The sequence below is a fragment of the Rhipicephalus sanguineus genome, chromosome 8, assembly GCF_013339695.2.
Source record: "Rhipicephalus sanguineus isolate Rsan-2018 chromosome 8, BIME_Rsan_1.4, whole genome shotgun sequence".
Taxonomy (NCBI): Eukaryota; Metazoa; Arthropoda; class Arachnida; order Ixodida; family Ixodidae; genus Rhipicephalus; species Rhipicephalus sanguineus.
Genome location: NC_051183.1, coordinates 73,211,757 through 73,233,034, shown reverse-complemented (window position 1 = coordinate 73,233,034; position 21,278 = coordinate 73,211,757). Strand labels below are relative to the sequence as shown.

At 42.8% G+C, this 21,278-nt stretch overlaps 1 protein-coding gene and 1 long non-coding RNA gene across 2 annotated transcripts in view; both read right to left on the bottom strand.

Annotated features, from left to right (window-relative positions):
• The window catches only part of LOC119402099 (venom metalloproteinase antarease-like TtrivMP_A), a 36,841-nt gene extending 36,270 nt beyond the window's left edge, over nucleotides 1-571 (bottom strand). Inside the window, exon 1 of the mRNA XM_037669203.1 lies at nucleotides 437-571. Coding sequence (XP_037525131.1) covers nucleotides 437-518 — 82 coding nt within the window. The 5' untranslated portion in view covers nucleotides 519-571. The remainder of the gene's footprint in view (nucleotides 1-436) is intronic.
• A 6,110-nt stretch (nucleotides 572-6,681) lies between these two features.
• Nucleotides 6,682-18,551, bottom strand: LOC119402814 (uncharacterized). The gene is made up of 3 exons (XR_005185942.1): nucleotides 18,450-18,551; nucleotides 10,105-10,212; nucleotides 6,682-6,904 (listed from the first exon to the last, which is right to left on the bottom strand). It is a non-coding gene; the product is annotated as an uncharacterized LOC119402814 (long non-coding RNA).
• Between the last annotated feature and the right edge of the window lie 2,727 nt (nucleotides 18,552-21,278).

Genomic DNA, 21,278 nt, shown 5'->3' with positions numbered 1-21,278 from the left:
TTGTCATCATCATCAACATCAGCCGGCATTAGGTCAAATGCAGGACGAATGCCTCTCTCAATAATATCCAACCCATCCTCTCCAGCGCGATCTGGTTGCATTCTATGCCGCCATTTTTTTTTAATTTAGTCTCTCTACCTAACTGTTTGTCATCCGCGGTCGCGCTTCCCACCTCTTGGTAACCCATTCTGGCGTTCTAACTGACCATCGTTTATCGCTCCTTCTGCTAACGTCCCATGACCAGGTCTATTTTTTTTTCCTTTTATGTCTACTAAAACAATGGTTGGCACGTTTGTTCTAACATAAAACAACTGCCTTGTTTTTGACAGCTTGTCTACACCATTTCATAAAGCCGCCATTGTCCGGAGGTTCAGAGGATCGTGCAGGAGAAATTCACAAAAAAAAAAAAAAAATGCGTGCTGCTGATTCTGCGTACCGTTTTGTTGCGTGAAGGCTACGGCTACAGTAGGAAGTGAGGCAACCAAGATGTAGGCGTAGTAGCGAACTTGCATGTGCATTTTGTTGTAACAAATGCGGGATACAGCGCGCCACTTCCTTCCATACGAGTTACTCTGGAGTCATTAAGAGATAACACTGCGCTACGTCGCAAAATTTTCTTACTTTTTTTCGCTTGCTATAATCGCTGAAATGGTACCAAGGTCAGCATAGATGTCTCCTGCCTTTGAGAGCAGCGTGCACTTTAAGCTGTCGTTTAGAGTTTCGTGGACAAAACGGACAACTAAGCTTTCTCCAAAGGACGGGGACACTTCAGGTGGTATGAAAAGGCGCGCTATTTTAGCCACTGTAGGAGTAGTGAAAATAAGCACAGTGATGAAAGGCCAAGATGTGAATCGATAATTAACTTTGAAGAGCGTGAAACGGGCATTTTCAAATGCAACGATTCAAATGAGTTTCTGAAGAAAATGCCTAAGCTAGATATATCGTCAATAGTTCTACTGCAAAGATAGTACATATGCGGACGGTCACAGTTAAATGTGAAGCACACGTGGAAATGCAGGAAAGAAAGCTCAGAAACTTGATCGCTAAATAAGAAATAACATCATTTTTTAATGTTTGCTCTTAGACGCTACAAAAAGCAGTCGCGCTTCTCGCAGGATCAATTGTACCGACGCCGCACAGTTAGAATGCTCCTTGATGACACTTAGGAAGAAAGCCATTCATTGGTCTTTCATGATTGCTGGATTTACCCGAGAAGTTATTCAGGCAACCTTTCCATGCACTGAAACTTGCTACGCGGATTTTCAAAGAATCCACCCAACAGACAAGTTCGGCGCCTTGCATCTGGCCGCCAATAAAGATAGCGTCAACCAAGACGACCGGTATTTGCGTTCCTCAGTACAAATAATCAACTTACGAGTAACCGCTTTTTATTAACAGCAGCATTCGAAGCCATAAGGCTGTTAAAGCACACGGTACTTTTACCGCGGTAACGAAGTTTCTGGGATCTACTGCAGTAACGTAATTGAACTTGCATGCGCTGCGAGTTCATTTTGGTTTTGCCCGTGAAACTTTACAGAGAGCCTAAAGGGTCCGCTTGCCGGAAAGGCAACCTTGTGTTTGGAGCGATGAATCATATTCCTGCAACAACATAAAAGAAAAGAAAAAGGTGCGATGCAAGAACTTTGAATGTAAGAGCGGAACATATTGAGGTTTCGGGTACCGTTCGTATCGCCTTCTCATTCACTTGGCATTCTTCTCTTCTCGCTGGAAAGCTCAACCATGCCATGAGGAAAAGAACATCTGAGCACGTGACATTTTCTGTTATAAACGCTCCTAGGGTGCCCAGGGCAAGTATGTTGCGAAGCGCATCCACTACGCCATAATTCATCATTTTGCGAAGAAGCGAACTATATCCACTACGCATTACAAGGAAGTGCACGGACCTACGTATCATCACATTTAGTTGATGCTGTGAATGACGATGATCATCACGATCGTGTTAAAAATATGACACCTAATTTTAGGTGCCCTAGACAGTGCATTGCCGCGAGAGGCCTATCGATCCGTAACATTCGCTTGTTTACTTCCAATAACTAGAAAATCTTGTGTGAAATATACGCGCATTTATAAACAATGAAGATAGTGCGCGGTGCTTTTCGTACTATTAAAGCATATTAATTTTGTGTGTACGGAAGTTAAGTTTTTATTCTAGCTTGACCTCGTTATTACAATTCTCGGTAACATTTCTGACGTGGAATGTTCGAGACGTCTGGCACAGTCCGCCTTGCGCTGCCCGGCGGAGTCCCGTACTACGAGCTCTCGTTAATCTCATTTAGTACAGCTATCTTAATCTCATTTGGTAGAGTCCCGTCCGGCTCTGTTAGGGTGCTCAAATGCCCAAGTATTATGCTCAAATGATTTATTCTAAGGACACATTTCTTGTTACACCACAAACCCATACCGACGTGCTGGCTTAGATGCGGAGGTATGTTAACGCATTCATAGTCACGAACACATAACTCTAGAAACTTTCTCAATTGCGCACAAACGAGAAATATGTGCGCCTGCTCGTAAACTGCTATGCTTTGTGAAAACTGCCACTCTCTTTCAATTCTACAAAGGAAGTAAGAGTGAGTAACACTAAAACATAACACATGTGAGAAAACGAGTGCAGCACTTGGTGAACGGGGCTTTTTAACAAGGAATAAAAGGTAAGTTTCTTATCGGTACGTTGCATCCTCAGATGAAATGAGTTGACACTTGCAACGATACTTCGCTTATTGAGTTCTAGCTAACGAAGTTCTAGCTTACGGAGTTCATAGGACACGCGGAGGAGCACAACACGGGATCACTATGAAGTGGTCATACCAAACCGAACGAAATGTACGCGTGCTTTTCTGTAGATGTATTCGCCCCCCCCCCCCCTCTTCTTTTATTACGGGGGAGAAGGGGAGGGGGGCGGCCCTGACAACCAAAATAGGCATTTCCAGAACACTAAAATAAATAAAGAGCAATCACTCGTTTCACCCGAATTAGATATATTTAAAACTTGCTAGGACTTATCTTCTGTTTCAATAAATGAAAGCTCATCGACTTTGCTTTCTAAGCATTATTTTTTTTTATTGACAACGTTTGCACCCTCGACACCTAGTCCCGCTGTTATCGCGACTTTCATTACCCTAATTGCTTATACCGCTCCCAATTTCTTCCGGTGAACCGCTCGAGGCCCGCCTACCTAGTTTAAGGCGGACGTTAAAGAACACAAGATGGTCAAAATTTACGGAGCCCTCCACTTCGGCGTCCCTCATGTTCGTATCGAGGTTTCGGGACGTATAGAAATAACAATTATTATCATTATCTTTGAGCAGCATTGTCAGCAATCAGGACAGAACGCGCTGAGGTGCTAAGGTGATTGCTGGTACGTACACTTCATGACAGCGCGAGCATACGGTAAGGCAAGCATACGGTAACAACACTTTGACTGTTATCGCAGGTTCTTACTTTCGCTGTTGGCGTGAGGCCCAGCTCCCTCCTTCCGTAAAGATATAGAAAGCTTTCAAATCTACTTCCTAGTATGGCGTATCAATTGGTTCTGTTGCAATTTTTATACCACGTGTGGTACCCACAACGCACAGAAAACATGGGCCTGAATATTTCTTTGGCGCGCATTAGTCCTATATGAACTAAGCGTACCTTTTTTCCCTGCGCCATTTTTACAGCGAAAGCCGTTATGAGATCACAAGAGCCGTTTTTGGCGCCGTAGTTGTCCGCCGCCGCCGCCGCTGGTGTCCGTAACCGCTATCGCACGAAATAGGAATAAATATGACATAAGAAAAAAGTTCCAGGATGGAACGGGGCTCGAACCTGGGCCCTCTGCGTTGGTCCCCAGTATTCTACCTCAGAGCCATGTCGGTGCTTGAAACTGCTTTGTAAAAAGACCCTATACAGGCTTCATGTCGGGAAGGAACCACATTAACATACGTAAAGTAGCGTGGTAGAAGAGTAAAATGACAATCAGGCGTCACAACACTCGAATTCTCTAACCAGGCGTCACACAATGTGACTTGTGCAACTAGTGGGTTGTTGAATGCTTCGAACTCATTACAAAGGGCTCTGGAATAATTCTTCAGCATCATCAGCCACAGCATCAGCAAAGTGCACATAATGCCTTACAGGTATTTAGCGGGTACCACGGTTCTCCGCAAAATGACGAAAAATGGCAAAGCGGCTGCTTCCCTACTTCACAAAGATTATGATGATTTATAGCGCAGTGGGTTCCCCGCAAGTGCACTTCTATTGGTTGCAAAGGAGGCCCATAAAGCCCCCATCATCCACCTCGTGGTCTCAATAAAGTCCTTTCCCCCTCTCTGTCTTTCTCACATTAACGTATGTTATATAGCGTGGTGGGGAGAGTGCTATAACGACCAGGGCTCACAGAATGTGAATTACGTAACTGGTGGGCCGTTTAAAGCTTCCAACCCATTGCAAAAGGCTCAGCCATAACTCTTCATTGTCATCAGTCGTCGCATCAATAAACTGCACTTAATGCCTCACACATACCTCGCTTCTCCGCCGAATTGTCAATAATGGCGTAGTGGGTGCTTCCCAACTTCCCCAAAATTATGATTTGTAGCGTAGTGGGTACGTTGCTAGTGTACTTGTCCCAAGAGAGTTTATAACGGGCTCCAGAAATGCGCTGTTCCACCTTTCGCTGTGACTGTGCTGCGCGGACAGCGCACCACAGTCATTGTTGTGTTGACATCACAATATCCCTTATGCATTCACCTAAGACGACGTGAAGGCGAACGCAATCATTCTAACACAAAAGTGGTTTATACCGGGGTCCACCGAGGCTCCACTGGCGTATTTCTGTTAGGTATATGACGGTGTAGAATATAAATTAACAGATAGCAAAGAAAAAACTAGAAATGATGTTTGTCTTGCCGGGAGTCGAACCTACGACCCCTCGCTTTACAGCGCGCGGGGCGAAACCACTCGGGCACAGAACGTACGTTCTTCAGCGTACTACCGGCGAGGTATTTACATATTCCATTTGCCGTTGGCGGTACTCGGAGCTCGGTGGCTTCAGCGTGTTCTTGTTTTCACAAGCGAGATGGCGTGGAGAGCGCGAAGGGCGTGTTTTAAAAATCGTCGGCCCGCGCGTTTAGATGCGAGCACGCTAATCACGTGATGGGGGCGTTTATACCTCTTGTGCTTTCCCCGCAAGATTTTGTTGACTTTACAGAGAGCGCGAAGGTCCCTTCGCTCGCTGCAGCAACCGTGTTTCCGAAAGGAGCGCGCTGCTCACACACAATGAAGTAACAATTGTGACAGTTGTTAGTTCATACTTGCCTTGCGTATGTTCTTGTCGAGCGTCCTTTATGCCTTAGGGCGCACTGCAAGTTTCCAGCTGCTCGCCGTTGTTCGCGTGGCATTACAATTTGTTGTTATAGCATTCATTCCATCGCCCTTGTGGCGAAACAATGCGCTATAAAAGCTGAACTACCCAAGTGAAGACATGTTTAACTTTCGTGTTATACCGATTACCATGAAAGGGGGATCAACCATGTTTCTTTTTCTTCTAAATCGATTGCATTGATCCAAAACTGTAGAATTCGATAGACTGCAGTCGAATGTATTAACTGGCGATGTTGGCACTCCCATCTACGAGACTTGCGCAAGACTTTCCTGCATAATGCGAAGCCTTTCGGGGCTCGCAAGTCTCGCAAGAATCTGCCCGAAAACAAACACAACACACTTCATGATGATGTCATATAATGACGTCGTCATGTGACGCCAGGATGACGTCACAGGTCGCCGTGAACTGCTCCAATATTGCGCCGGTCATTAGCAGTATCCTCCGATATTCCGCTAGGCTATTCCTAGCGGTCCTGAACTCATTGCTAAAGGCATCAATAGACCAAGGACTCGGGGCTGTGTGCTCAGTCCACGTCCGAGCAAATTTCCTGGCGAGTGCCAATCGAGCGGTAAGGAAACAAGAAACGAAAGACACTACAATCATATCATCAGCTTGTTACATTGTTAGAAGCCGAATTTGTTTTACTGAAAGTGTCACTAAACGGCTAGCGTACATGAGATCGTTCGTGCTGAGCCTACGTCGGTACCGAAGTTACTTACATTTTATTCAGACAGACGAAGTAATATGCCAAAATAAATTCATTTCCTAAAATCATAGCAAAATTCATGACGAGATTTGTAACGAAATTGAAACTTTCAGTGCAGAACGTGACAGAGAACATCCTTGAAAGAACTGCATTTCTGTTGCATTGTCCTTATCGTAAACAGAATGCAATCGGAAGTTTTTTCGCAGTTTGTGAAGTGTACGCCTGTATTCCACGTTCTGGGAATGTACGCGTGATTTGTTTGGTTGAACTGTTTAATTTTATTTGGATTTGGACGACGTCGATAGCGTTATCTGCAGTTCCTTGTCGTAGCATACACACTGCAACTGCACTTGCAGATAACCTTTATTTTTACACTCGTTCAACGCACGCTCACAAAAAAAGGCGTATATTTTCAATCATACAGATAGCAGGAAATATGTTTTTTACATCATAAAGCAAGAAATCACTGTAAACTACTCAATGGGCAACCTTTTCCGGTTTAAAGTGTATTACGACCCCCTAATAATTATTAACCGAAATGTCATGTATGGTTCTTATTGTAAAACATTTTTTTTATTATTCTTTGAAATGAATTACGTCCCTCCAATTAATAGCAACCGTTACCTCCTGTATGGTTCTTGTTGTAAAACATTTTTTTATGATTACATTCTTATTCATAGGTACATTAAAAATGTTCGATAACATGCTCTTTGCTGCGGCGTATATCAATGAAGCGGTTATTTTTGGCTTTATTTTGAGGCATGATATATTGAATACTTCGGCGCTTTCTCCACGCATTCTCCGTTTATACAGACCATCTGAAATGAATAAAATATGATGTCAAAGAGATACAACACCTCTCAAATCATCATGGCTGGCATCACTAGGTGGCGCTTCACAACACGAGATATCATGAATACACTAACATTCCTTCTCAAGCAACGTAAATAACTGTGCTTTAATTCACGGAAGATTAGGCACAGTATGCAGATGCATATCAACTTCACTTAGTGCTATAAAACTGAAACGAGAACGAACCCTGAAAACTATCGAAAACTAATGACTCCGTTTTACATCAACATTTCAATCACACATTGGAATGTCTCACATTTCAGCCACACACTTATCTTTGTGTCACCTCCTTGGCATTTAACAAGTTGCAACGTTGTGGTACTGCTTGAATAAATTCTCCAAATATCGAGCCAAGACCTCACTGTTATGTAATGCGCCGCTTTATCTAAGGGGGTGCAGTGGTACTGGTATGCGACATTTGTTCAGACAATTTATACCGGATACGACCGTTTTACAACGGGCCTACACCACGATTGTAAATTTACGTGTCCTTTTGCTTGAAATGTAGCTGTAACCCAAGCAACGTTGAGCCACCCAAAAACAATTTCCGCGCTTTTGGACAAAGGCATAAGACACGTAAAGGCAAAACTTCAAGCTGCTTCACCGATTTAACGTTGCGAAGATTGGTTAGACAATGGAGCTGGTGGCATCATATTGTTATTTATTTGCTTGAGTTTGCTCTATAGTAGTTTTGCTGCTACCTGCCTACATGAAAGCCCGTTCTTTTTGTCCCAAGTCACGGAACAATTCTTGGAACATATGTTCATTTGTTGGACTAACAGAGGTTAGCCCGACTAATGGCTGCGAAGCGACTGCGGCATGCCGAAGACCCCGAGTGCGTACAGCGAGAGAATACTGGGGAACGGGATAGGCAACAGCGGCTGCGAGAAGACCCCGAAGCGATGGAAGCCCTACGCCAACCACTGTGTGCCCGTAGGTCTGTGAGAGGTGCGAACGCTTGGTTTGGACAACTGTGCCTTGTCTATGAATGCATGTGGTTTAAATCCAACCTCTCTGCGCTGAGAGTCAACGTAGAAACAACCTAGCATCCCCCAACTAAAGCCTACGAACAACCTGAAAGCAACCTAGAACCTGCATCGCTAGCCGAGGCCTAGAAACAACGTAGAAGTAACCAGATTAGTCTACAGAATCGCCATGTTTCGATGTTTCAAGCGTTGCGCAGCTTAGTTCATGCTTCGCCAAAGCTTTTTCATTCAGTTCGATACGTTTCAGTTGAGGTCATAATTGCTACACTGCAGTTAAACATAACAAGTAATTTCCCCTGTGTTTTCCAGGGCTTAAATTGTCTGTTGGGTTCACTTAGTTGTGTTTAGCAAACAAATGAGTGCCTCGAGAAAAAATACCCCTCTTTAAATCATTCAACATACAAGTGTACATATCAAGCTAACGCACACGATGAACCTCGTGCTGTACTGATAGTGCTGTTTGGAACTGCAAACAACTTTTGCTCATCGTGACGCCCTGCAACTGACGTACAAATGTGTACTTCGGTTGGAAAAGCGTAAGTTCAACGTTTCTTCCACGTTATCATGACGCACAATTGCTTAAGCAACAAATCGAGGTTTTGATGCCGCTCTCTGGTAATGCTCGAGACCTTTTTTTTTCATGATTTTCATTTCAGTGAAATCAAGTTTACTAATGCAATGCTGTTCAATTTCACAATGGCTGTTGAAAAGGCTGCTCCTATATCTTCTACGGCTGCATATGCATTGCAGTGTTATAAGACTGAAGCGAAAAATCCTCACGGGAAGAAATTACTTCAAAATCCCTCAGAATGTATCTCTACTGCGGGAGTTGTAATGTAGTGTGAGCTTTCTACAAGCCTCGCACTAATTTGGGTAGTACATACGACAAAAGCACCGATACAAAAATTAGTCCTAATTAGCGATACCTTATAGTAGATGATGCAGACCGCGACGACATGCCAGGCAGGAAGATTTACCGGAACCTATGTGTTTGTTAAAACTGAAGCTGGTGGTGGGCATGTCTATTGTTAAAGTGATTTATAAGTTCATAATTTACCCTCTTAGGCAGTAATTTTTCATTCTCAAAAGCGCACCTGCTCATATTGTATGTTGTTCCAGCGTGCTGTTTTGTATAACGAGCCCTTTCAAGGGCACTTCTGCTTTACGAGTTTGCTGTTACACAACATTGCAAGAACTGGTCGCTAAAGAAAAAAAAGATCAGTGCAAAACATTTTCTGAAATACAACCAACGTCAATTAATTTGACGGAACACGAATACACTTGTGCCCTCTGGTGCCCTTAAGAAAGCTATTTCAAAAGCGCTTCGTTCAGGAAGTGAAGAAGCATTCTGAAAAGTTTATTCAATTTACTTATTCTTACGCAATCTGTGTATTATACTTAAAAACACCATCGAACTCGCGTTCAGAACGCTCTCAGAGATCGTGCACGGTGTTTTCGTATTGTCAGTCTTTGATTATTGCGCCGTATCATTTAAAGTGCTCGTTATAGGCCACACACGTCACAGTTCACTTGCGGCGCGGTCGCTCATAAAGCGTTATACGCCGTACAGTGGTGTTGTCCTGCAATTTTTGCATTTTTGCCTCGCGTAATTTAGATAACCTAACTATCGTGGCAGCACCTCTTTCATCTCATTATCTGAATTCGCAGAATATGTTGAAGGGCGCGTTACACAGACATACGTCAAACAACAGTTCTAATTCTTGCCGTCGTGTAAGCATGACCACGGGCTTTAAGAAACTGAATCGAGGTAACATACCTGAGCAAGAACAACATTCACTCTCGCATTACATGTAAGCAAGCAGTTTACAAATGTAGACGGGAGCAGCCAACTCGGAAATTATTAGATAGAATAATTAGCTTTACTATTTGTGCGTGTCTAGCCGCACTACTGAACACAGAGTTGCAAGGGGCGATCTGATAACTTATATGACGCACTTCCAGCCAAACGTTTTATGGCTAATTCGCAGTGCTCTCTAGGCGTAGTATATGGATGAGTAAATCAAAGCTTCATCACAGGTTTTTCTTTTGGTGCTGGACCTCCTCTTGTTGTATTAAATTACCACAGGCATCCTTATCATAAGTAAACAGCTATCATCCGACGTAGGCTATTCTCCACTACAATCAATGCCCAGCATGGTACAAAATAACGAAGAACTCACTTTGCCCTGGCACGGATACTTGTCCGGGAAAAGCGCTATCTTGTATCCTACGCTATAAACGTGCTGCGGCATGTAGCAACGTCCTTGGCAGTCGAGCCTGCCTTGATTCTGAAAAATGCAGTTTTGAGGGACAGACAATGAACTGCTTAAAGAAAAAGGTGCGTCAATCAGAACACGGACGATGAAGCAGAACATTATTAAAGATGGACCCATAAGCGCTCTTCATCAAATAAATGTTGCTGGCAGGACAGCGCCCGGCCCGTCGCCATTGTTCGTGCATCTCAGTTTACTGCTGTCCATTAATAATAATAATAATAATAATAATAATAATAATCAATCAATCAATCAATCAATCATTTATTTAACGTGCCCAGGAACAACCGTAAGGTCTTTGTGCAGGCGCACGCAAAAAAAAACAATAAAAATAAACTATACAATACAGATAGTCTTCAGAAATAAAAAGAGCAAATACACGTAGACAAAGAGAAATGAACACAAAAGGGGAGGAGTAAAATAAGACAACACGAGAAATATTGAAGGGGAATGAAAAATTAGATTGCATATATACAACTATGCGGAAAGACGGAGAAGGGAAGACTTTGTACATTGTGCCATACTATGTCAAAACAGTGCAAAGCTCGGATAAAAACAATGATTGTGGACTATGAAAAATGTCAAGATCGAGAAAATTAACATTATAGAGACTTTGTATTCTGTGAACGGTAGAGTGTTGGAAGAAGCAGGCGGGTACATGAAACGGTCTGTTCTCTCTGGTTAACTTACGCGGAATTCGAAAATTAACACAATTGAGAAGTACAGGGCAGGATATGATACCGTGGACTAGCTTGTAAAGAAACAAGAGATCAGAACGATTTCGTCGGCAGTGAAGTGATGGCAATGATAATAATCCAGCAGTATTTGAACGAGATTTTTTAGCAAAGCGATGGTTATATATGCTAAGGAATTTTTTCTGGACTCGTTCAATGGTGTTACCGCTGGATTGAGCAATGCCATTCCATATCACGGACGCATACTCCAGTTGAGGAAGACATAGCGCGGTGTACAATTTTCGGAAGGGCATAGGAGAACGGAATTCTCTAGACAATCTGCAAACACAGCCTAGGGTGCGAAGACCCCGCAAAGCAACACGCTTAGCGTGAGCAGAAAAGTTTAACGTGCTATCAACAACAACACCAAGATCACTGATCTCATAAACCTTGCACAAGGACACAGAATTGACAGAGTATTGAAATGACACGCTAGATGTTTTGCGAGTGATAGACATGAATTTTGTCTTCGAGGCATTCAGAGAAAGGTTATTAGCGTTGCACCATTCGGAAAAAGAGCGCAAATCTGACTGCAGCAAGCGACAGTCGTTAACTGAATGAATTTCCTTAAAAATCTTGATGTCATCGGCATACAAGAGGAAAGAAGAATTATGAATGGCAAAAGAAACATCATTAACGTAAATTAAAAATAGGAGTGGGCCTAATACTGACCCTTGAGGGACCCCACTAGTCACTTTATACAAAGAAGACGTTTGGCCATTTACCGCTACATAACAATATCTATTGAGCAGATAGCTCTGCAGGAGATTCACAACCGACAAGTCAACATCAAATTGCGCAAGTTTAACCATAAGCAGTGTGTGGCTGACTACGTCAAAAGCCTTGCTCAGGTCACAGTAGAGTACGTCAACCTGTCCTCTCTGAGAAATAGGTGTGGAGATCTGCGTCATGAAACTAGCAAGATTTGTGGTAGTTGAGCGGCCAGCGAGAAAACCATGTTGATTAGGAATCAATGAGCTTTTAACACTAAAAGACAATATTTTGTGAAGAGCCAGCTCGAAGATCTTTGATGTGGCACATAGTAGAGAAATCGGGCGATAATTAGAAACATCTGTTTTAGAGCCCGACTTAAATACTGGGAAAACACGGGCAGTTTTCCACATGCTAGGAAATGTGGAAGTGTCCAGGCAGTTATTAAATATCGTAGTCAGTACTGGGACAAATATACTACTATAAGCTTTTAGTATGGCGGAGGGGATGCCATCTGGGCCACATGATAAGGATGGTTTTAAGCACTTAATGCATTCGCAGATAAGATTTTCATCCAGCGACAAAGCACTGGGTGAGCGAACTGCCTTAGGCTGTCTGATATCAGTGCTAGAGTCTGAGGCCTTATAAACGGATGAGAAATGTGCGGCAAAACAGTCAGCGACGGCATGCACTTCTACCCCATTTGAGTCTAGTAGTCTGAAAGACTCTCCGCTTTTGCTGGACCGTTTACGTACATACTTCCAAAACTCAGCTGGCCTGTCAGAAGCGCTTTTTTCTAAGAATTCAATATACGAACTATGATCCCGTTTATATAGGCGTTTAGCGAGAGTTCGAAAAAAGCTGAACTCTTCCTTCCACTCGCTCGATGGAGAACATTTAGATTTCCTGTGTGCGCGATCTTTATGCTTCAGTGCACTGATAAGTTCAGATGAGAACCAGTGGGGATATTTACGTTGTTTATGTGTGTATTGGGGAATAAAATTACGCATGCTGCTCAGTACAAGCTCCGCAAACTGATCAACCTGGTCATCAACATTCGGTTTGTCAGTAACCTGTGACCAGTCAACGGTGGACAAGTGATGATAGAGGCCCGTGTAATCACCTCGCCTGAACGCAAATCTTGGAGATTTGTTTACGTAACTGCTGTAGCTCGTTGTTTCGGCTGATGCAGATAATCTTACGTTAAGTGGTGGGTGGAATTTGTCCGGACGTACAAGAGAGACGTTGGAGCGGGAAACTTCAAGGGGTTGATCGTTTGACACACACAGGTCTAAGACGTTGCCACTGGAATTGACGACTGAATTATGTTGCACTAGGGAATTAAACGCCAGAAAGTCCAAGAGCAGGCTGCACTTTTTCTCTGTGAAATGATTGTAATGAGAAAAGGTAAGCGTGCTCCAGTCAATTCCAGGTGCATTGAAATCCCCAAGAACAATAATTCTGTGCCCACTATGAGAAGATATCACAAGTTCAATAGAAGACATGACATCGTGAAACGAGGCAGGGGAAATGCTGGGCGGTAAATAGAAGCATCCAATCAACAATTTTTCACGGCGCTCAAGGTTGATTTCTAGCCAGATCGATTCTTCGATAGTTTCTAGGTCTTTCCGTCTAACGGATTTCAGTGAATTGTCAATGGCAATCAGCACGCCACCGCCTTTCTGTTTGGTTTCACTGAAATCTCGGTCACGGCGGAAGGTGGTGTAGGTCGGGGGAAAAAAGTCCGATGAGGGAATTTCAGTGCCGAGCCAGGTTTCAGAGATAGCAATAATAGGAAAAGCAGACGAAAGAACATTAGAGAAAAACTCGAGTGTCTTGGTACGCAGACCCCGAGCATTTTGGTAGAATATGTCTACGTCACACGGCACTTTGGATTCCAGTCACTATCTCAGAGGGATGAAGCATGTCATCGCGCAGCTCCCCACGAAATGGCTTGAAGAGGCATCCGAGGGGCCACATCGAAGGGTCATTCAGGCGTTGTAGTGTTTCCTCGTCAACTTCAATATAGAATGAAGAATATGACTGGAACTTTGTTTGAAGTCGCCGGCAGGAGATGGGAGACAGATCCAATGAAGCAATATGTTTCTTAATGTCAGCAGTAGTGGTGTCCGGGCTCAGCTTCGTAACAAAAATGGCCTTTGGCCATTGTGGCCTTTGTGGCCGTTGAGCTACAGATATAGTGGATGTTTTCATAACTCCAAACGAGGCGGGTTTCTTCTTTCTTTCACCCTCAGTCACCGCTGCAGAAGAGGCTGTCACAGGCATCACACTGACACGCTCCGACGTGTCTACGTCAGCTGGCGGCGAAGTCGAAGATGAAAGAATTTTGGAGAGGGGTTGTTCGGAGAACGCAGGTTGCTTGGAGGTCACAGACGGGTCAACGGTCACGTGCGCTGGGGGTTTCACAGGTGCCTTCACTGCCACGGCGGCCGTGCGGCGCGTCAGCTCCTCACGCAGGAAGCGGACCTCTGCACGAAGGGATGCGACCACGCGAGTTTGTTGTTCAACACCGCGGGAATGATCCTTACGGAGCCGCTCGTTGTCTTCGCGTAGTTGGGATACCTCGTCGCTGAGGAACGAGATTCCCTCCAATGCGTCGAGGAGGAGGCGGCGCAGCCCGGCGAGTTCGTCACCCGGAGGGGTACACGTGGAGAGGGAACCGGTTTGAGAACTGCAATGCTCACCGCTGCACCCCGACGAGTTGCTTTCGCTAGGCTTACCAGAAGCACGGCTCAGATCACATAAATTGCAGCAAAATGAGCGCGATCCAGACTTCAGGAGTTGCAGCTCTTCATCAGGCCAGGTTACACATTTCGCATGAACGCGTTTAGAGCAACTTTCACAGCGGAAAAACTGCTGCTTACCGAAAAACAGGCAGGAGCATAGCAAGCATGCATCCCGACTGGGAGCCATGGTGCGGGACTATAATAATAATAATAATAATAATAATAATAATAATAATAATAATAATAATAATAATAATAATAATAATAATAATAATAATAATAATAATAATAATAATAATAATAATAATAATAATCAATCAATCAATCATTTATTTAACGTGCCGAGGAACAACCGTGAGGTCTTTGTGCAGGCGCACGCAAAAATAAAATCAATAAAAATAAACAATACAATACAGACAGTCTTCAGAAATAAAAAGAGCAAAAACACGTAGACAAAGAGAAATGAACACTAAAGGGGAGGAGTAAAATAAGATAATATGAGAAATATTGAAGGGGAATAAAAAATTAGATTGCACATATTCAACTATGCGGAAAGACGGAGAAGGGAAGACTTTGTACACTGTGCCATACTATGTCAAAACAGTGCAAAGCTCGGATAAAAACAGTGATTGTGGACTATGAAAAACGTCAAGATCAAGAAAATTAATATTATAAAGACTTTGTATTCTGTGAACGGTAGAGTGTTGGAAGAAGCAGGCGGGTACATGAAACGGTCTGTTCTCTCTGGTTAACTTACGCGGAATTCGAAAATTAACACAATTGAGAAGTACAGGGCAGGATATGAAACCGTGGACTAGCTTGTAGAGAAATAAGAGATCAGAACGATTTCGTCGGCAGTGAAGTGATGGCAGTGATAATGACTCAGCAGTATTTGAACGAGATCCAGAGTCATTTTTAGCAAAGCGATGGTTATATATGCTGAGGAATTTTTTCTGGACTCGTTCAATGGTGTTACCGCTGGATTGAGCAATGCCATTCCATATCACGGACGCATACTCAAGTTGCGGAAGACATATTGCCGTGTACAATTTGTGTAGGGCCATGGGAGACCTGAATTCTCGAGATATTCTACAAACACATCCGAGAGAACGAAGGCCCCGCATAGCAGCACGCTTAACGTGAGAAGAAAAGTTTAACGCGCTGTCAACAACAACACCAAGATCACTGATTTCATAAACCTTGCATAATGGCACAGAATTGACAAAGTATTGAAATGACACGCTAGATGTTTTGCGAGTGATAGACATGAATTTTGTCTTTGCGGTATTTAGAGAAAGGTTATTGCCGTTGCACCATTCGGAAAAAGAACACAAATCTGACTGCAACAAGCGACAGTCGTTAACTGAATGAATTTCCTTAAATATCTTGATGTCATCGGCATACAAGAGGAAAGAAGAATTACGAATGGCAAAAGAAACATCATTAACGTAAATTAAAAATAGGAGTGGGCCTAATACCGACCCTTGAGGGATTCCACTAGTCACTTTATACAAAGAAGAGGTTTGGCCATTTACGGCAACATAACAAGATCTATTGAGCAGATAGCTGTGCATGAGATTCACAATCGACAAGTCAACGTCAAAGTTCGCAAGTTTAACCGTAATCAGTGTGTGGCTGACTACGTCAAAAGCCTTGCTCAGGTCACAGTAGATTACGTCAACCTGTCCTCTCTGAGAAATAGGTGTGGAGATCTGCTTCATGAAACTAGCAAGATTTGTGGTAGTTGAGCGGCCAGCAAGAAAACCATGTTGATTTGGAATCAGTGAGCTTTTCACACTAAAAGACAATATTTTGTGAAGAGCCAGTTCGAAGATCTTTGATGTGGCACATAGTAGAGAAATCGGGCGATAATTAGAAACATCTGTCTTAGAGCCCGACTTAAATACTGGGAAAACACGAGCAGTTTTCCACATGCTAGGAAATGTGGAAGTGTCCAGACAGTTATTAAATATCGTAGTCAGTACTGGGACAAATATAGTACCATATGCTTTTAGTATGGCGGAGGGGATGCCATATAATAATAATAATAATAATAATAATAATAATAATAATAATAATAATAATAATAATAATAATAATAATATAATATAATAATATTATTATTATTATTATTATTATTATTATTATTATTATTATTATTATTATTATTATTATTATTATCAATTACAGTGGCAGTGGGTTTACCTGCCTGAACCATTTGTGGTTTTGAGGTACGCTGCACTGGAGAGCTGCGAAAATATCGACCGCATGGGGTTCTTTTACGTGCACCTAAATCAAGTAAACGGACCTTGAGCATTTCGCTTCTATCGAAATCGACCTGCGTGGGTGAGATCAAACCCACATTCTTCGTGTCAGCAGCCGAGCATCTTAACCACTGCAGCGCCCGGTGGCATTGCTCATTACTTAATACACATTAACAAGCCTGTCTACAAGAGCCTAATTTATTTTAGACGCGAAGCAGCTTATGAACGAGGCCTGTCCCCACGGCGTGAGCAGTGCCCCGCGTGCCACTAGATGTATGGAAGTAACAAGAGAACGAAGTGCTGGCACGAGCGGAGAGCTCGCGCACGGTGTGCAGAAAGGAATGTTTTCGACATATGGACGTGTGATAGAGCGCTCGATCCACTGCGGCGCGTGCTGTAGTATAAATCATGCAAGGTACCCACTACGCCATAAATCATGCAAGGTACCCACTTCACCGTAAAGCATTGTCATTCATGCAAGGTACCCACTACGCCATAAATCATGCAAGATACCCTTAGATGCGAAGCAGCTTATGAACGAGGCCTGTCTCCCCGGCGTTGCGTCGACATAGCCAGTGCCCCAGCCGATCCGAAGCGGTGGGCTCGCGAAGCCAAAGCGAAACGGGCGCGTTGACATCGCATTCTCAAACTTCAAGCTGCAGCCTTTGCAGCAAGAGTCAATAACTTTATACTTTACGAACCACAAGGCCGTTATACTCAAGGAAAAACGTTTCCCTGAGCTCAAAGTCATATATGACGAGTAACAACATCAGAACCTCGAATAGAAGGACCATGAAAAAAATAAAACAATTACAGAAATATAAGTCGACTCATGGCTGCTTCGCATACTACTCAGGGTTCCCTTTTAGGGGGAGATGGCGGGGTGTTTTTTTTTTTTACAGGGCGAACAAATACAACAAGATATGGTGCGCTGTGGCACTGCTGGAAATTAATAAAAGATGAAGGAAAAAGTTGTTAATTTTACTGTTAACTCTCATTCCCTGTATTTCTAAAAGTGGCTGAGCATACATATTTCTCAAATCTCGTACGTCAGCAGCATAAGAAGGTATAAAAAAATTCTAAAAATTCTAAAAATGCAATTGAAGTAAACTGAACTGAAAGCAATCAAGTGCTGAAAGTGGATTCTCTCCGGAAACCTTTGCGCATGTCTGTTGATCATTTCCGCTTTTTCCCACTCTGCTCATTCTGATAATATTACAATACTATAAAAGAAAACACGTTACTAATTCCTACAGCAAGAAATTACCAAAGTGCGCAAACGTAATTCGACAAGCCCCATTGCTATAGCGGTGAGCATTTATTGTGGCCACTGATTTAACGCTCTGAATATTGTGATGGTGACTGGCCGAATGGGTTTCCATAGTGTGCATGCTATTGACTCACTTAGATTATTCATATGAAAGCGATGATTTCGATACGAGACAGCATCTCACAAAGTTTTATCCACTCTGAAGTGACAATTTGGCCATGACAAACAGGTTGAGTGTGTTCATTAACCACAATATGCTGATAAAATCTTGGCCTCATTACTAAAAACCTGGCGGTGCTCCTGGAGCTAAATGTAATGGTCTGGCTGTTTAGAAAACACTTTCAGAATATCCCCTTTCATAACAGCAGCAGATAGTGGCGCGGCGCCTGTAAGTAGCTGAAATGTTCAATGATGTCCGAAGATGCACGTGAATTTATAATATATCGTGCATCCCTTTAGCTCCAGCTCATGGACAGAAGTGGAGAGTATTTTGAGCATAAGTACCTAAAAGGTAACACACTCTCACCTTGATGAGGTACGTATCCTGCACAAGTGGAAATGCCGACTTGCATATCGTTTCTTCCGTGATGTAGTTTCCAGGCAACCCTTTTGTATAGTTGCCCTTTCTTATTCTTCGCTTAGGTCCTTTTTGCAGTACACATCGACCTGTTGATCTGTGTTGAACAGGGTTATATTTCCGTGTGTAGAAGTTTTCGCCGATGGCTCTCTCTGGCAAATATTATTCGGTATTTCATGGCCTTGCAGGTTTTAATTTAAAGGGACCGGCAACCAGTTTTTCTGGCACATGTTTTCTTTAGAGCGACGGAAAGATTACCAGTCAGTGTCTAATCACAGAATGGTAACTCGAAAAACGTCGTGAAACAATTAAAATCAAAATTTTTCGATCTGCGGTGACTACGAAGTCGCAGACACACAACACACGTGTAAACAGTGGGAGATGAGCGCGAGAGTGGTTCCTCGCTGTGCGAGGCGGTGTGCTGTGCATGCGTGCAGTTTGCGCGCATGTGCCGAGTCTCCACATGTTTCAGTGGCTGCGAAGGCTATGCCGCTTCTCAGAGTGAAATTCTTTTTACTTCGTAAGCACCACAGAATGAAGTGGGCGTCGATAATAATATGCATACTCTAATTCTGAACACTCATTAGGGCACGCATGAAAGCATCGGACTATTACAGCAAAGTAAATGACTCCATAATCTAGGTGCAAGGCTCTTCCGACAGTTTGCGCGATATACTGGTTCTTCGTGACTTTTTAACGCGATTAAAAAATATAAATCCTTCTCAGATCACGAAGATGATGCTTGAGTTTGTAGCTGTAATTCGCGGTCTTTTAATTTCAACCACGATCGATTCACGCGTCCTGACCAGTTGTCAGTCCCTATTAACCACCGCACCTTACACACGTAAAACCGAGTGCCTCCCAAGACATCGACATTTCTTTTCTCACCTTGCCATTGATTCACGTTTGCGAACTAAAGATTGAACAGTTACAGATCTTATTCAAATAATGTTTTAAAAGCTAAACAGCCTTATCTTTTTTTTTAAACGTACGTGGTCGGTAATTACGTCGCAGAAACATTGCGAGTGCAAGGCATGACTGATTCTTCTTTATCATTTTTAGACATGTCATCCCTGAACGTCCTCGTTATCTGTATATATCATCATCAGCAGGCAAGCACCATCACTGTCATCGCATCTCGAGCTTGGCTGGTAGGAAATGGTTTCTTATAAGTAGGCGAAGTGACGGCTGTCGATCATAGCACTTTCAATGCAGTCAGTGGGCACATTGGGGCCCGAAAGTATGGGAGTCCTTGGAATTTCTCACGGGTACAGCAGAGACTGGATATTGAATCTTGACGCTGATTTCGCTCATGTTTACTGGCGATAGAATTGCAGCAGGGAAAGTGTTAGAAATTTACAGAGATATCTAACGGCAAACTAGTGAACTCCTGTTTCTTCTCTGCATTAATGTCCCGAAAAGTCTTGCCAAAAACAACATGTCCCTATGGCCATATTCAGATATAAAACAGACGCACGTCTGTCTATCTATCTATCTATCTATCTATCTATCTATCTATCTATCTATCTATCTATCTATCTATCTATCTATCTATCTATCTATCTATCTATCTATCTATCTATCTATCTATCTATCTATCTATCTATCTATCTATCTATCTATCTATCTATCTATCTATCTATCTATCTATCTATCTGTTGGCAAGCGTTGGTATTGGATAGAGCAAAGGAAGTTACACGTACAGTACAAACCGTCTTATGTGGTCCTGGCAGCAGGGAGAGAATCTCATGCTGTTGCTGTTTTCAATTCTGTAGCTCATAATGTAGCCTAGACTCCAGGGGCAGTATGCAGAGGAATAGACTCCGAAAGTGTCCCCATCGTGAGGGCATCCTAGCCTAGTCATGTTACAGAGCAAGAATAAAGTCAGTACCACTAGGTATGTATGATCAGGTTACTGTGGTTGTTGAATTATTGAAAGTCAGTGAGCATGTGTGTGGTTCAGTACATATGTTAAATTATCAGTGCCGAAGCTTATAAGCACAATTCATCAGCCACATTCTCGAGGTCATTGTTTATTATGCCAATATAACAACCACTTCGCCTTTAATATTCTATATTGGAAAGGCTTTCTTTCTCAATCGCTACATACATTCATTATCGATCTATATTTACTTAATTGTTATGTCAATAAAGAACTGCGGAGCTGAATATAGAAAGAAATATGCTTAATCTTTATCTTAAATATGTTTATTAAAAGAATGATTGCATTGAAAAAATAGCAAAAAAGCACGTTTGGAAGGCGGCTAAATATTCAATTGCTTGCAGCAATAGAAAAAGCCGCAGGCTTTCGACTACTATGAAGATAGAATTCAGCGAAGGTGTGGCTACGTTGGGTTTGGAAGAGTGAATATTGCTATGAGGAATATATATGTTGTTATTACTGATTATATAGAGCGAATAATGAGACGTACACTCAGAAGTACCGGATTTTCTTTTGCGCATGATGCGTATTATCAATAAAGAGCGGTCAACCGCGGTGTCAGTATGAAATCATGCAGTACATAAGAAACCCATTTGTTTCAAAAGTACCTACTTCACATGACGTTCGTCATGTACGCGTGTTTTGCTCAAGGACGCAATTCACGGACGCAATTAGGGAGCCCATGTGCAACTTCGCTTTAAAAGCAAGGAACGACGCAGACGGATGTTCTTTGAAAAACGCAATTGTAAAAATGACGAATGTAAATTTCAGGAGAACGATGTGAGAAACGCCACTACACTTGTTGCTCATTCACTGTAATCAGTCGTTGATACCAC